Raw genomic sequence first — 16,141 nt, 5'->3', positions numbered from 1 at the left:
CCGGTTTAAATGGGATTAAAAGGGAAAAATGGGGAGCAGATTTGTTGTGTTGTTGTTATGCTGAGTTTTTTTTCTTATGCTGCACTGGTTTTCCTCTATGCATTTTTGTTCCTGGAAAATAAATTCCAAACCAATTTTGATTCCAATTCCTGCTGCGTTGTTCCTTGTGTATTGTTTCCTTATGCGTTTTTGTTGTTGTTCCTTTTGTTCTCTCCAGATTTACCAATTCAATTCTAGTTTTTTTTTTTTAATATTAATAATGGGTTTCAATTAATTTGAGATTTTGGTGAATGATTTAATTAATTTTTCTGGATTTATAAGATCATACCATTTATGATGATGAAGATCGTGAGAAAGAAAAGAGAAGGAGAATGAGAATGTTTTATTTTTTAGGAATGATTCTGATAGTAATTTTTTTTAAGAATGTTAAGGAAAATGAAATGAAGATGATGATGATTCTGGTAGTATTTTTTTTCTGGTTTTTTTCTTTGATGATGAAAAAAGATGAGAGTTTTATTTTGGGATGATTTAGGGAAGAAGATGGAGGAAAAAATTAGGTGTTTGTGGTTCATTACAAGCTACAGTAGATCTCTACTTGATCCAACAGTCTCCAATTAAAAAAAATATCAAACGGTTAAAAATAAAAGGTTTAATAAGGTCTATGGTGGACCACCTATAAAGTTGGTTTACCTTAGACATTTAAGGTTAAAAATTAACGGAGAGGACCAAAATAGTAAACGACAGAAGATTTATGGGACCGAATTAAAACACTTTATAGTTAAGGGACCAAAGTGAGAAAATAAAATAAGTTAAGGGATCGGAGGATGTATTAAGCCTATATTTAATTATTTAAAAGAACAAAGTCAGTGTATCACTTTTAACAAGGGAGTCCTAAGACAAGGTGAATGTTACTGTCAGGAGAGGTATGCCTGTAAGTGCCTTTCAGAAAATCAAAAAGTTGACATCACCATATTGCATCACTAGTTTATGACTATATATAGAGGGGGAATAAAAAGATTTTTGACCACTCTTCTACTAGTTACAACAAATTTTGTTGTATTTGGAACTGCGGCATATTAGCATTCAAGAACACAGCCAGAGTAAGGCTACAACTACAAAGCTTATGTGAAAACTATTTTCTAATTTCACATATCAGTTGGCTCCAATGCAAGAATGGTTGATGAAGAAAACGATAAGCAGATTTCAAAATCAAGAATGGTCATCAAATTATATCCACGGGAATTTTACACTTGTCTCTGCCGGACAACAACTTGACAACTAATTTCTACAAAGCTGCTGCCTGAAATGGAAAAGTGGCAGTTGATGACTAATAAACAACTTGGCAAATGCATTTGGTAACAATGATGAGTTACAACAAACACAGTACCTGCAAATAAGCTCAAAATCAGCAAATGTCGACAGCAACTGATGTGAAAAAGATTATAACTTGATTCTTGAGATATAAAAATTACATAAATAACAAAATGTTTATAAACTCGACAGGATTTCAGACCTAAATAATACATGAATCAAAGGTTTTGAGATTTGCAAGATAATTAAAAAAGACATGAATAACAAACAGTCCAACACAGACTATAAACTAGATAAGATCGAGAGGGAAGTTATATAGACGGCAAAAAGGGATCGCTGATTTACTATAATTGAACACGTATAAAACAACAAGATAATACGATGTCCCTTTAAGAACTAAATGAAACGTAATAAGTCTGAGTTTTCAGCAAGAACAGGTATCGTTTAACTCCAACTATCGAAAATTAAAAGCATCCAAGTCAAAGTGAGATTGCGATAAAATACAGAAATGAAACAGCAAATTTAAAATTTTCAACAAATCATAAACAGGATCAGGAAGGTTCTACAAAATAATGCCGGAGATTATGAGAAAGAAAGCATTGATTAATCCATCTTGACAAAGAAACCGTTTCATACATAGCAAACTAACACAACAAAATTTTATTCCACAGCCATATTTATTGCATTTATAATCATTATTTGCACTAATGATATATGCAAAATAATCACAGCTGCAAATTTAGTTTAAAACTATTTTAAATCAAGCAACCTATTGAGGTATAACTGAATTCTGCATTAGATTATCGGACTAAATAAACACGAAAGGAGTAGATCATTTCACTGTCAGAAAATATAATATAATGCCTACCAATGTAACAAAATTTCAACTTTTACGTGTATTACTGGCAAATTAATAAAGTATTATGAAGACTGGTATACATCAAAATGTTGAAGAAAAATATAAATTACAACAAACTAACATTTGTCTAAATAAGCAAAGGAAACAAGTTATATACACTAGCTCCAATCAACATTATGTACTAAATATGTATTCAAATCGAATAAGGAACAAGATTAACATTGTTAAGGTTAAAATACCTGAAAATATGATCATGGCGTGCAAGTTTTGTCTATGGTGTATCCAAGGTTGAGTTTTTCCTCATACAGCTTTAACAGATAAGAAGACTCGTTCTCAAAACGTTTTATAAACTTATCAAGAAACAACTTCTCAGGCACTATAAATGGAGAAGTTAAGCTTGCAGTCCTTTTTCGCAGACCTTTCTTTAGCAGGAATTGCACAATTGGGGCCCTTGGAATGGTCCTTTTTTCGAAACTTATACCAAAAACTGATGGATCTAAGGCAAGGGCAAGAGCATCCCAACCCAACTCATTAACCCAAAAATTCATCACTAAATTTAATTTATTAATGGATACTAACATACACTCAGGCCGCCTTCTAAATGCTTCGAAAATAACTTGTTCAGACCAACCCCATTTCTTAAAGGTGTCAACTTTATCTTTCCATAGGGTTTTGTTTATAGTTGCTTTGGCAATTAGTGCTAGATTGAAAGATGTTTTTGAAGGATTAAAACCCAAAACCTTTAATTCCTCCACCAATTTCAGCATGTCTCCTGGATCTGAATAGAATATCGGACTCCGGCTCCGAAGCAATCTTACAATGTTTGAGTCCGCCACTCCATTCTTGATCAACAACTTGATATTATTTGACACACGCGTGGCTCCAAAGAAATTCCGATTGTGAACTGCACAAGCAAGGGTGTCGTGGTGAGATTTCAAGAGGTAGAAGGACTCTATAACGATGAATATTCAACATTTGTGATGAATACAACGAAACCTTTAACTAATTTGAGGAATAAAAGGGTTTGAAAATTGAAAAAAGTATATGAAATGAAAGAGATGAAGATAAGTCACTGTCTCGGTGGTGGGTGAATGACGAAAATGGTGGTTTTGGGATGTTTGATCTTCACGGCGTTGATAAGGATGCGAAGTGCCATAGCGTTCCGGTTCAAGTAAGCATTCTTTATGAAGCTCAATGACTTTGGCTACTATCTATTACCTCCGTTCTTAAACACAAGTCTTTTGACAAAATTACCGAGAAATTGAGCTCCAGCGATAAGGAGCTTCTTCCAAAGACGTATTGAAGGAATACTGGGTTCGATTTTCACTAAGAACAACTTTTAACAGTGCGCATGTCTCCACGCATAAATTGGATTAATCGACAACCATTGGTGGGTCAGAAACCGATGTGAAAAGCAACAAAAAAAAAATACAAGAATTAAAACAAGTTCATTATAATAATAAATTTGTTTGTAGAAAAATATTTATATTTTCAACATAATTACTTGATCATAGAAAGATATGTAAAATAAATAAAAGTATTTGGTAAAGAAAAAACTTATGTAGTTAGACATAACAAATGGATTTTATAAAAAGAATCAAATTTTTCTCTCCAAAGGGTCTTTTGATTATAGATGGATGGAGTAGAATTCTTGTTTATAACAAGTCTTGTTAACAACTGATGTCTTTAGGACACTCCTTATAATCTAAATAAAGAAATTACTTCAATGTATTTATTTAAAGAAGAATGTTAACCGATGCCCTTGAGATATTGGTTAAAGTTCTAAAATAAATAAAGTGATGTAATTATTGTTAAAACAATAGTCAAAACTTGTATTTCCAAAATAAAATTTATATTAAGGGATTCCTTAACCAATGCTCTTAGGGCACTCGCTAGCAAGACTCTTATTTTAAAAATTTAATATTTCAATTTTCAATGCATTAAATGTCCACATTTTCAAACTCTTTAGCATTTTTCTATTATGTACACATTTTCACACTCTAGCATTTTTCTATTATGTATTGCTCTTTGATAGTGCAATAATTATTTTAAAATGATTAAATAACTCTAATTACAAAATCATTTGGCATCACCTGTGCTCCTCATTTAATGAAAAGAAATTCGAGATTAAATCCAAAGAGTGTGTGGCTGTGTCTGTAGACCGTAAATAGTGGTTTCTATCAATTCGACCGCAAACATTACATAAGATTGATGTTTTAGGGGCATGGTTAATGAACATGTCATTGTGTTGGGGGATAGATAGCTCATTTGGTTGAGCTAAGGGATTAAATGAGTTAACAAGTTTAAGGTCTAGAGTTTGAATACTAAAAATAGAGAAAATACTAACATAACAACTAACAAACTAACATTTATCATTTAAAAAAAAATCTAATTGTGTATAAACAAACTGTTTAACCCGACATTCTACTAATGTGGACACTCCATGTATAACAACACCGCACAAAATTAAAAGATGAGGGTACAACTTTGGGGTACAAGGCCAAAACTCAAAGAAGATAGTCAAGAGAACTTGTAACAAGGCAAAAACATTGTATTTCTACAAAAGTTCTCAAAAATAAAAAGAGGAACATGACCCCACCAATGATCACCAACATGAACATCTTTGCTCTAATATTCATGTTCATTAGAGCAAAGAGAGCCACCCACTCCAATGGATGAAAAATATTGCATTAGAGATTGCAGTAGACAATTAAGCAAGAGAGGATCTGGAAAGTGGTGTGAGTAGAGAGACTTGAAGTGTAAGAGAGTAATTATGTGTGGATGAACTGTCATAAAGTCTGTATATCTTGCTTAATCAATGGTTCAAACTTATGAGTCCATAATGGCTCAATTTTGTCATGGGTCTAGCCTATACAGACTCTTAGAAATGAAAACAGCGTATATTTTCAGAGTATAGAAACCCTAAATTTCCTAAAAATCAAATGCTATCATTGGATATTTGGTACCCCGAATTGCACAGTATTTTGGAATATCCAATTATATTTGTTCAGTGCAGTATACAACTGAAAGCAATGATAAATTACAAACATGGTACATATAAATAACTCAAAAAAAAATCAGCATGTCCAACAGCAATGGATTATAGCTTCAGGTATAAACGGAAAAATGTTTATCAACTCGACTAAGGATTTCACTTTTAAACTTGAAAACAATATGAGCAAGATATTTTGAAATTAGCAAGATGGTTAAACTAGACAAGATACAGAAAGAAGATAATTACATGTCTATAAAATGTAAGAAATCTAAATCAGCAGAATGGATATGTTATAATTACTAAACACTTCTGGAAACAACCTTTCCCGAAATCTGAATTCATTGGACCTTTCGATACAATCAAATAGAAAGCCCCAAGGGCTCATATTCTAGGAGCCCAAACTATGTGATTGAATAAATCTTCCTCTAGCGGTTGCGGGTTGAGGACTCTTGACCCTTCTTCGAACCCCGATACATATTTTTCATAGGGAATCAATGATCAACAATAGAACTAGATCCATTTTGAATCATATTTAAGGGATAAGAAAGATAAGAAAAAGCAAAGACAGCGTGAGACCTGTGAGAAGATATGGAAGTTGAAACTGGTCCATATGCATTCATATGATTTCAATTTCTCACTGCAGCATAAATAAATTTGTATAAAGTAGAGGTAAACCAAATCATAAGCTTTTAATCATCAAGAAAAGACAACTAGAAAGAGCAAAAATCAGGTGAAATTATACCGGATGTAGTTAGCATATAAAATTTTTAAGGTTAATTTTTTATTTATTTGGAATTTTCTATATATGAAAGATAAATCCTTGAGATTGTAGGAAAATATTGTCCACCAACTATATAGATCACAAACTATCACGATCAATCACGAATATCTCTTGTATCACGAGCAAATCATCAACCACCAACCATGAACCCAAAATAAAGTATTAGAGAATCCTTAGACATGTGAAGACCCATTGCCCTCAAGAATTTATTCGCCTAAAGACGAAAAAATCCGCCAGAGTTCAACAAGCTCTTCTGAGCAAGAACTCAGGCAATAGAACTTTGAGAATATACTTCATTGTTAATCCATATATAAAAATTGAATAAGATTATTTGCTTATGAAGGTTAAATATGTTTTACTTCCCTATAAAATTGGAACCTCCCATTTAGTCTATATTTAAAAAAAATGGAATTTTAGTCCTCAACATATTCATTGTTTGATACATTCATTAGTCCATATTTGGAGGACTAATATGCATCAATAATGAATGTGTTGAGGACTAAATTACCATCTTGCTTCACTAGTTTGTTTTTGCACAAATGATACTTGTTAATGACTATGTATTAAAAAGGTCCATTGAGATAATAATTACATGGGAAAACCAAATGCCTGTGATTCTAATTTAATGGCCATTCTTAATTCTGAAATCTGCTTATTGACTTTTTCATCAACAATTCTTGCATTGGAGCCAATGAAATTTGTGAATTCTATCTTCCTATCAGAAAATTTAGGAAAGAGTTTTCATGGAAGCTTAGTTGTAGCTTTACTTTGGGCGTGTGTTTGAAAGCTAAGACAATGCAGTTTCAAATACACTGAAAGTGTTGTAGCTAATGGAAAAGCAGTCACAAATCCCATATAACTACTTATTCAGTGGACCTATTTTCTACATAGTCATAAACAAGTATATACATGTTCTGAATGTGTTCATAATTTCCTTAGAAAAATAACGGTGACAACAAACCCAACGTTTATCCAAATATAAGCAGAGGAAACAAATTAACTAAATTAGCTCGAATCACATTCTGTATTAAACATGTATTCAAATCAAATAAAGAATAAGAATAACATTATTAAGGCTAAAATACCTGAAAAATCTGATCATTACACGCAATTTTTGTTCTTGGTGTGTGCAAGATTGAGTTTTTCTTCGTACAGCTTTAAAAGATAAGAAGCCGCATTCTCAAAACGTTTTATAAACATATCAAGAAACAACTTCTCAGGCATTAAGAATGGATAAATTAAGCTTGCATTCTTATTTCGCAAACCATTACTAAGGAGAAATTGCACGACAGTGGCTCTTGGAATGATCCTTTTTTCCAAACTTAACGACAAAATATCCGGTGTTTTGGCAATGTCCTTAGCATCCCAACCCAACTGATTGACCCAAAAGCTCATCACTAAATTAATTTTATCAATGGATGTTATCATACAGTGAGGCTGCTTTTTAAATGCTTCAAGAACATCTTCATCCGACCAACCCCACTTCTTAAAGGCATCAACTTTCTCTTTCCACAAGGCTTTAGTTGTTGATGATTTGGCTATTAATGCTACTCCAAAAGTTGTTTTAGAAGGATTAAACCCCAAATCCCTTAATTCATCCACCACCTTCAAAATGTCACATGTGTGCAATGTCCTACGGTGTTCCCTAAGCAATCTAGAAATGTTTGAGTCGGAAAGTCCATTCTCAAGCAACAATGCGATGTTATGTGCCACAAGATGGTCACTAAATAAAACTGGATTGCTAATTACACAAGCAATAGTGTCCTTGTGAGATTGCAAGAATCTATAAACCAATTCATATATTGGGACGATACGATTCTTCAAGCTTACAGACAAGATCCTGGGGTTCTTACTCATAAAGTTAACAATGTCAGAGGTAGAAGCACCTTTGGAGAGAAAAAATTGAAACTTCGGCAACACCCTTTTGGAGGGGTCGCAGGAGAGTAGCCATGGTGCCTTGGGAATGATACGACGTAGTTGGGAGTTAGAGAAACCATAGTTTCTAAAGAATTTGAGAACAGAATCAGGGTTTTGGTCAGTCTTGAAACGGAGCTTGTAGGTGGAGCAGAGTTTGGAAGCAAATTGTGGGTCAAAGCCAAAATTGTTGATGAGGTATGAGACAGAAAATGAGGTTGAATCTGAAGTGTTGGTGCAGAAATGAAGAGAAAATGGTAATGGGGTTATTGGGTTTGGTGAGAAAGTTAAGGGTTTGAGATTGAAAATGGATCTATGGCGATGAATAATCAACATTTATGAATGATGAAACAGAAAATGGAGAATATGAAAAGGATGTTACCTCACCCTTTCTCGGTGGTGGATGGTGAAAATGGCGAGTTTGATGATTTCAATCGTCACGCCAAAATATTCGAGTGTAGCCAACTGCACTCGTCAACTTCACCTGCTGCTCTACTGTGGAGGAGTGTGAAAGTATAGTTTATGAAAAATTGCAACCAAAAACTTAAAAAATATTTTTAATCTCCAAATGTTTTTCATCATGATAATCCTTATTTCCATACTTTTAAGGAAAAAAAAAAGTTAGAAAGACTAAAACAAAAGATTAATATATTTATTCGGACAACTCGTTCTAAAATTATTATTAACCATGACATCTTGACAACCTTTTCTAATGCATTCGATGATAGTGACATTGGACAGTGTGTCATGTTTGCTGCATTTGCACGTCTAGGGTTGTCTCCTGAATTGTGAGCCTATGACCAAGCCTGATGCGAACGAACTAATGGTGGAGCTAATAGGTGTTGACTCGGATAACATTGATCGGTAAGTGATGACGTACGGGGCTCGTGCATGCTTCATCTTACTGTTGTGTGTGCTCAAGAAGAATTTCGAGGCAACATAAGATAGCAATGAAGATTGTGGTGAGGTCGAGAGAGAGTTGCATTGATTGTGGTGGGCACCATTATTTTCAAAGACAAGAGCGTCACATATGTTGATGTGACATACTTCGAGTCCTTTTGAGATCTGAAGACGGCGTATGATTTTTTCTGAAGGGGTGGTTGCCATATCCTACTTATACATATAAATGATATTTATACAACCATTTTATAACAAATGTACAACTTATGACAAATTTATTTCTCAAAGTGATTTATAATTTAGAGCATATGGAGTAGATAAATGATATTTATACAACCATTTTATAACAATTTTTGTGACAATTTTTTCTCATATAATCACATTATGTTTTACTTTTTTTTTTCTTTCTCTCTCTCTATAGTTTTGATTTATGTGCCGATGCTTACATTTTTTTTTTTTATATAAATTTACAGTTGTCTCATAAATTATCATATAAATGATTGTTCAAATAACAAATCTTTACGGAATATTCACACAAAAAAAAAAAGTTAATGCTTCTTTTATTGTATACATATTATTTGCATCCACACTCGTACTTTCGAGCCTCATAAACTAATTCTTAAGGTGCTCAACATCACGAGCTTACTAACCATTGTGACAGTTCTCGAGTAAACACTCATTTTAATCCACTAAATGTGACATAATGTGTCACAATCGTTCCTAAATAATTTGGTACAGTAATTTATTCTAAGTGTGCCTACGGATGACTATCGTTAAAGTCCTTGGATAGTTGGATGTTATAAGTTATTGTCATTCAGGTCTCTACAAAAACACATTTATATACATTCTATATGAATATATTGTCTTCTCATAATTTTATTTTTTTTTAAGAAGCTAAACTATCCCCCTCAAATTGGCACCAGAGAGAATCGAATCTGAGACCTAGAGGAGGAGCACACTCCCAGATCTCAAGCTTATACCACTAGGCCAAACCAAGTGGGTTTTGTCTTCTCATAATTGATAAGTCCTTGGTGTTAATATATTCAGTTTTGTTATAAGGACTTAATTGTCTACAAAATCACCATCCAACTTAATTGAGAGACTACTTAGCTTAGTCTCAAAATCAAAACTGCAAATAAAGTTCACCAGCTTGCCTCTTCAAAATATGGGTAGGGATCCTCTCCCGTGTAATGTGTGTGCAGTGGAATCTCAACCATCCATATTTAATACCGCATGTGGATTTGGGAGAACTTAAAGATAAGGATGTGCACTGGACACTCGAGTAAAAATTCCACTGAGAGGATCCGCTCCCTTTACAAAGCTGCAAAATACAAATAAACATCAAATCTTCGCACCAACATCAGCATTGATTGCCAAATCTTCCCCAAATTACATTTTTTTTTAAACCAACAAATATTATTAGAGCTTAACCCGCATGAAATACGTTAGTCTTCCACAAATTACATTTTTTTTTAAATCAGCAAATATTATCATAGCTTAACCCGCACGAAATAAGGAAAATCAAAATACAAAAGAACCAAATCAGGGGTTTCCGTATATAGGCGGAAAAAACACACCCTTAAAAACCTCAACCAGACCTCTAGCAGAGCACATGACAGAAAGCTCACAAAAGCCTGGTCCCCTTAACTAACAACCACACCACAGAACTGCAAAAACAACAGCAAACAGACTGCTACTATCTACACCTCCCAAAAACCAGACAGCAACCAGAAGCCCGAGCAGGCTAGGTGCAAAAGCTGAACAGCAAACGCATGATGCGAATGAACTAATGGTGGATCTAATTGGTGTTGACTCGGATAACATTGATCGATAAGTGGTGACGACGTACGGGACTCGTGCATGCTTCATCTTACTGTTGTGTGTGCTCAAGAAGAATTTCGAGGCAACATAAGATAGCGATGAAGATTGTGGTGAGGTCGAGAGATAGTTGAATTGATTGTGGTGGGCACCATCATTTTCCCAGACAAGAGCGTCACATATGTTGATGTGACATACTTCGAGTCCTTTTGAGATCTGAAGACGGTGTATGATTTTTCCTGGGGGGTGGTTGCCATATCCTACTTATACATATAAATGATATTTATACAAACATTTTATAACAAATGTACAACTTATGACAAATCTATTTCTCAAAGTGATTTATAATTTAGAGCATATGGAGTAGAGAATTGATATTTGTACAACCATTTTATAACAATTTTTGTGACAATTTTCTCTCATATACTCACATTATGTTTTACTTTTTTTTTCTTTCTCTCTCTATAATTTTGATTTATGTGCTGATATGCTTACATTTTTTTTTTTTTATAAATTTATAGTTGTCTCATAAATTATCATATAAATGATTGTTCAAATAACAAATCTTTACGGAGTATTCACACAAAAAAAAAGTTAATGCTTCTTTTATTGTATACATATTATTTGCATCTACACTCGTACTAATTCTTAAGGTGCTCAACATCACGAGCTTACTAACCATTGTGACAGTTCTCGAGTAAACACTCATTTTAATCCACTAAATGTGACATAATGTGTCACAATCATTCCTAAGTAATTTGGTACAGTAATTTATTCTAAGTGTGCCTACAGATGACTATCGTTAAAGTCCTTGGATAGTTGGATGTTATAAGTTATTGTCATTCTATATGAATATATTGTCTTCTCATAATTGATAAGTCCTTGGTGTTAATATATTCAGTTTTGTTATAAGGACTTAATTGTCTACAAAATCACCGTCCAACTTAATTGAGAGACTACTTAGCTTAGTCTCAAAATCAAAACTGCAGATAAAGTTCACCAGCTTGCCTCTTCAAAATACGGGTAGGGATCCTCTCCCGTGTAATGTGTGTGTAGTGGAATCTCAATCATCCATATTTAATACCGCATGTGGATTTGGGAGAACTTAAAGATAAGGATGTGCACTGGACACTCGAGTAAAAATTCCACTAGAGAGGATCCGCTCCCTTTACAAAACTGCAAAATACAAATAAACACCAAATCTTCGCACCAACATCAGGATTGATTGCCAAATCTTCCCCAAATTACATATTTTTTTAAATTAACAAATATTATTAAAGCTTAACCCGCACGAAATAAGGAAAATCGAAATACAAAAGAACCAAATCGGGGGTTTCCGTATATAGGCGGAAAAAACACACCCCTAAAAACCTCAACCAGACCTCTAGCAAAGCACATGACAGAAAGCTCACAAAAGCCTGGTCCCCTGAACTAACAACCACACCACAGAACTGAAAAAACAACAGCAAACAGACTGCTACTATCTACACCTCCCAAAAACCAGACAGCAACCAGAAACCCCAGCAGGCTAGGTGCAAAAGCTGAACAGCAAACACATCAGCCGCACAGCCTCACAAAGACAAACAGCAGCTCACAGCAGATACAACAATTGAAAAAATCTACCAGTCTCTTCCACTCCTTTTGTTATATTGTTAAAAATCCCATCATTTCTCGCTTTCCACATAATCCAAATTGCCGCATGCCACATCATCCACCTACCTTGCTGAATTTTCTTATTTGTTCCCCAAATGACATGTGAAACTGCACAATAAAAGAAGACCAGTAACATTTTCCATGCAAACCAATAGCAGCAGTGAAACCTCACTATAAACCAAGACAATTCCTTGGATTTGGACATCATTGAGATATATTATAAGTCGTGCTATTCAGTTTAAAATTCAACTAATACCATGATAACACCTTCACCTCCTCGGCCATATTATCTATACCCACTTCTCAATTTGTTGTTAAAATTTTTGCCATTTTTTGCCTTTCAAATGCTTCAAACACATGTGAACCAAATCACAAAAACTTGCATCGGAAAAGATCTACCATTGTCAAGCAACCCGGTAAAGTAAACTGATCTAACTGAGATAAGCATTCCTTATGTAAAGCAGTAGAAATTCCAATCCAGTTGCAAATTGCACACCTAATACCTGTGAAAACCGAACTCTGCCAATCCAGTTGCAAATTGCACACCTAATACCTACGAAAACTGAACTCTCAGAAAATGCATCGCCTACTCTTGACCACCACACTGCAACCGACCTTCCCAATCACTCCTTTCCTGAATAAGTTGTCTTTTATAGTAATTCTTTTATGGATCAAACTCCACACATATAGAATTTTGAAAGGATTGATTTACGTCGTGCCCTCAAACAAATTGGAATAGATAAGCTTGCTATTTCAGACATTAGTACTTTATAAGCTTCTTTAACTGTATAAATATTTGACGTTATTTCCCTCCATTCCCATTTGTCCTCCTCTAATTATTTTAACTCCATTGCTTCTAAGAGTTTCTTCAAGTCGATCAAAGATTATCTTTCTTCCTGCTTGAAATCCATACTGCAACTCAACATCTAACACACACGTCACACACACACCACCCTCCACCTTTATAACCATATATAAAAAAATTTATAAGAGCATATCACATCTTTATAAGCGTATCAAACGAAAATAAACAATGAGCCTAAGTGGCTCAAGAAGACAGCCAAATTTTATATTAGCAAACTACACAAAATCTTCCCTATAAACAACAATGCGTAGAGAATCAAACGAAAATTATTCAGAAGAATTACTTACTTATCTAAAGCATGAGTGTTTCTCATGAAATTGTGTGAACCTGCAATGAGTTTATACTGATAGTTGTAGTAAGACATAAGAAAGAAAAGTTCAACAAATTAAATAACTCACTAATTCAGTCAATTCTTCGTTTCTTTATTGTCCTGTATCCTTTTTTGTTAAAAGCACTCCACACATCTTAATTGCAACATCTCAAAAACAATTTTCTTGCATAGAAGGACCAATATTTCCACCATATTGCTTAAAGTAAAAAACTCCTTGTCACCAAAAAAAAAAGTAAAAAACTCCTTCCATTATAGGTGAGATTCTTTTCACAGAGAACCAAATGTAAGAACATAAATGCCATAAGTCCAGAGGTTGAATTCCCATTACATGCAACACGAAATTACAATACAAGGTTATAATATCCAAAAGAAGTCAAAAGAAATATACCCGACAAAAAGTCGTGCAAGCGGCTGTTTAACACAAGGTACTCACCTAAAATACTGAACATGGACAAAATACCAACGACAGTTTATAAAGAAAACAAACTCTGATATTTAATCATGACTCAACTAAATTCATATCAATTGGCTAACAGGTAAAATTAACAAGCAAGATGATAATATAAAAAAAATTAAGTGTTATGTACGACCTTCCCTCTGATTGTGGCATAATGCTAACTGCCGAGTATTTTATATTATTGTGGTCCATAAATCAGAAACCAGAAGTGCAACTACAATATTAATGTATTAGAGGTCTTCATAAGTGCACAACTACCATTATTACTGCATTTGTCCATGATTAAACTACAACTAGTAACCATTTTAAACCCAACAACATATTCTGATATAGCTGAACTTATGCATATATTGTTAGACTAAACAAACATGAAAGGAGAAATGACACTCCAAAAAGAAGTATTCCATGCCCAAAAATGCTAGAAAATCAATTTTTTTACATGTAGTACTGGAACTGGAAAATTACTTGATGTTATTAAGACTGATAAACAATAAGATTTTGAAGAAATTATGATCAATAAGAAACCAACATTTGTCAAACGAAACAAAGCTAAATTAGATCCAAACATAATCTATCTGTACCAAACAAATTTCAAATAGAATATGGAACAATAATAACATATCAAGTCTAAAAGACCTAAAAACCTAGTCATGATACTCATGTCTTTTCCTTGGTGTGGGCAAGCTTGAGTTTTTCCTCATACAACTTTATAAGATAAGAAGACTCATTCTTAAAACGTTTTATAAACATATCAAGAAACAACTTTTCAGTCCTTAAGAATGGATAAATTAAGCTTGCATTCTTATTTCGCAAACCATTATTGAGAAGAAATTGCACAACAGTGGCCCTTGGAATGATCCTTTTTTCCAAACTTAATGACAAAATATCTGGTGTTTTGGCAATGGCCATAGCATCCCAACCCAACTGATTGACCCAAAAGCTCATCACTAAATTAATTTTATCGATGGATGTTATCATACAGTGAGGCTGCTTTCTAAATGCTTGAAGAACATCTTCATCCGACCAACCCCATTTCTTCAAGGCATCAACTTTCTCTTTCCACAAGGTTTTGGTTGTTGATGATTTCGCTATCAATGCTACTCCAAAAGTTGTTTTAGAATGATTAAACCCCAAATCCTTTAATTCCTTAACCAACTTCAACATATCACGTGTCTTGAATGCCCGACTATGTTCCCTAAGCAATCTTTTAATGTTTGAGTCGGACACTCCATTCTCAATTAGCATTGTGATGTTATTTTGCACAGAAGGATCACAAAATAAATTTGAATTATAATTCAATAATGCCAAAATTTCCTTGTCAGATTGCAAGAATCTGTACACCAATTCATAGGTTGGGACTATTTGATTCTTGAGGCTTACAGACAAGACTCTAGGGTTCTTACAAACAAGGTTAACAATGTCAGAGGTAGAAGCGCCTTTGGAGAGAAAAAATTGAAACTTGGGCAACACCCTTTTGGAGGGGTTACAGGAAAGCAGCCCTGGCATCTTGGCAATGGTATCGTGCAGTTGGGAATCAGAGAAACCATGGTTCCTAAAGAAGTTGAGAACAGAGTCAGGTTTTTGGGCATTCTTAAAACAGAGCTTGTAAGTGGAGCAGAGTTTGGAAGCAGATTGTGGGTCAAACCCAAACTTGTGAATGAGGTATGAGACAGCAAAAGAGGTTGAATCAGAAGCGTTGGTGCATAAATGGAGAGAAAATGGAAATGGGTAATGTTGGAAAAGAGGTTTAGGTTTAGGGTTTAGGGATTGTGATTTTTGATGGTAAGTTAATCCCTTGAGATAGGTTAGGGTTCTGTGGCGCCATGTATTGTTGAACTTGAACATGATTAATCAATGAAGTGAAAATAAATGGATTGAAACATGAAAGATTAAAAGGGATATTGAAGATGAATGAATATAATCAAGGAATTTTTGTTACCTTGAATCAGAAAATAGCGACTTCATGGTAGGTGGCTTCACGGCGGCGGTGCGACGGAACTGCGGAGTGATGTTTTTGTGTCTTTACTTTACCACACGAAATGCATTAATTCGTTAATTGTTGTGGGACCCAATAATTTTTTTTTTTTGTAAGGGACCCAAATGAATGTTAGGTATCCATAAGTTTTTTTTTGGATTACCATCTATAGAAAAGTCCTTGCTAATCTAGAGTTTAACTAAAAGGTAAATAGAACTCATAAAATAGTTTTACACATTAACTAAGCAAATTTTCTCAAATAAATTCGTTCTTTGAAACCAT

At 34.0% G+C, this 16,141-nt stretch overlaps 2 protein-coding genes and 1 long non-coding RNA gene across 3 annotated transcripts; all 3 read right to left on the bottom strand.

Annotated features, from left to right (window-relative positions):
- Positions 1–932: 932 nt before the first annotated feature.
- Positions 933–8,396, bottom strand: LOC25488156 (uncharacterized). The gene is made up of 3 exons (XM_039830965.1): positions 7,050–8,396; positions 2,410–3,137; positions 933–1,387 (listed from the first exon to the last, which is right to left on the bottom strand). The coding sequence occupies exons 1-2, from the start codon at positions 8,194–8,196 to the stop codon at positions 2,422–2,424; spliced, it is 1,863 nt and encodes a 620-aa protein (XP_039686899.1). The 5' UTR covers positions 8,197–8,396; the 3' UTR covers positions 933–1,387; positions 2,410–2,421.
- A 3,385-nt stretch (positions 8,397–11,781) lies between these two features.
- Positions 11,782–15,908, bottom strand: LOC112419284 (uncharacterized). The gene is made up of 2 exons (XR_003009466.2): positions 15,824–15,908; positions 11,782–13,423 (listed from the first exon to the last, which is right to left on the bottom strand). It is a non-coding gene; the product is annotated as an uncharacterized lncRNA (long non-coding RNA).
- Positions 14,415–15,828, bottom strand: LOC25488153 (uncharacterized). Its single transcript, XM_024776686.2, has one exon. The coding sequence runs from the start codon at positions 15,727–15,729 to the stop codon at positions 14,542–14,544; it is 1,188 nt and encodes a 395-aa protein (XP_024632454.1). The 5' UTR covers positions 15,730–15,828; the 3' UTR covers positions 14,415–14,541.
- Positions 15,909–16,141: the final 233 nt, after the last annotated feature.

This window comes from Medicago truncatula, chromosome 2, assembly GCF_003473485.1.
Source record: "Medicago truncatula cultivar Jemalong A17 chromosome 2, MtrunA17r5.0-ANR, whole genome shotgun sequence".
Classification (NCBI taxonomy): Eukaryota; Viridiplantae; Streptophyta; class Magnoliopsida; order Fabales; family Fabaceae; genus Medicago; species Medicago truncatula.
This window is presented reverse-complemented; position numbering and strand designations above follow the sequence as displayed.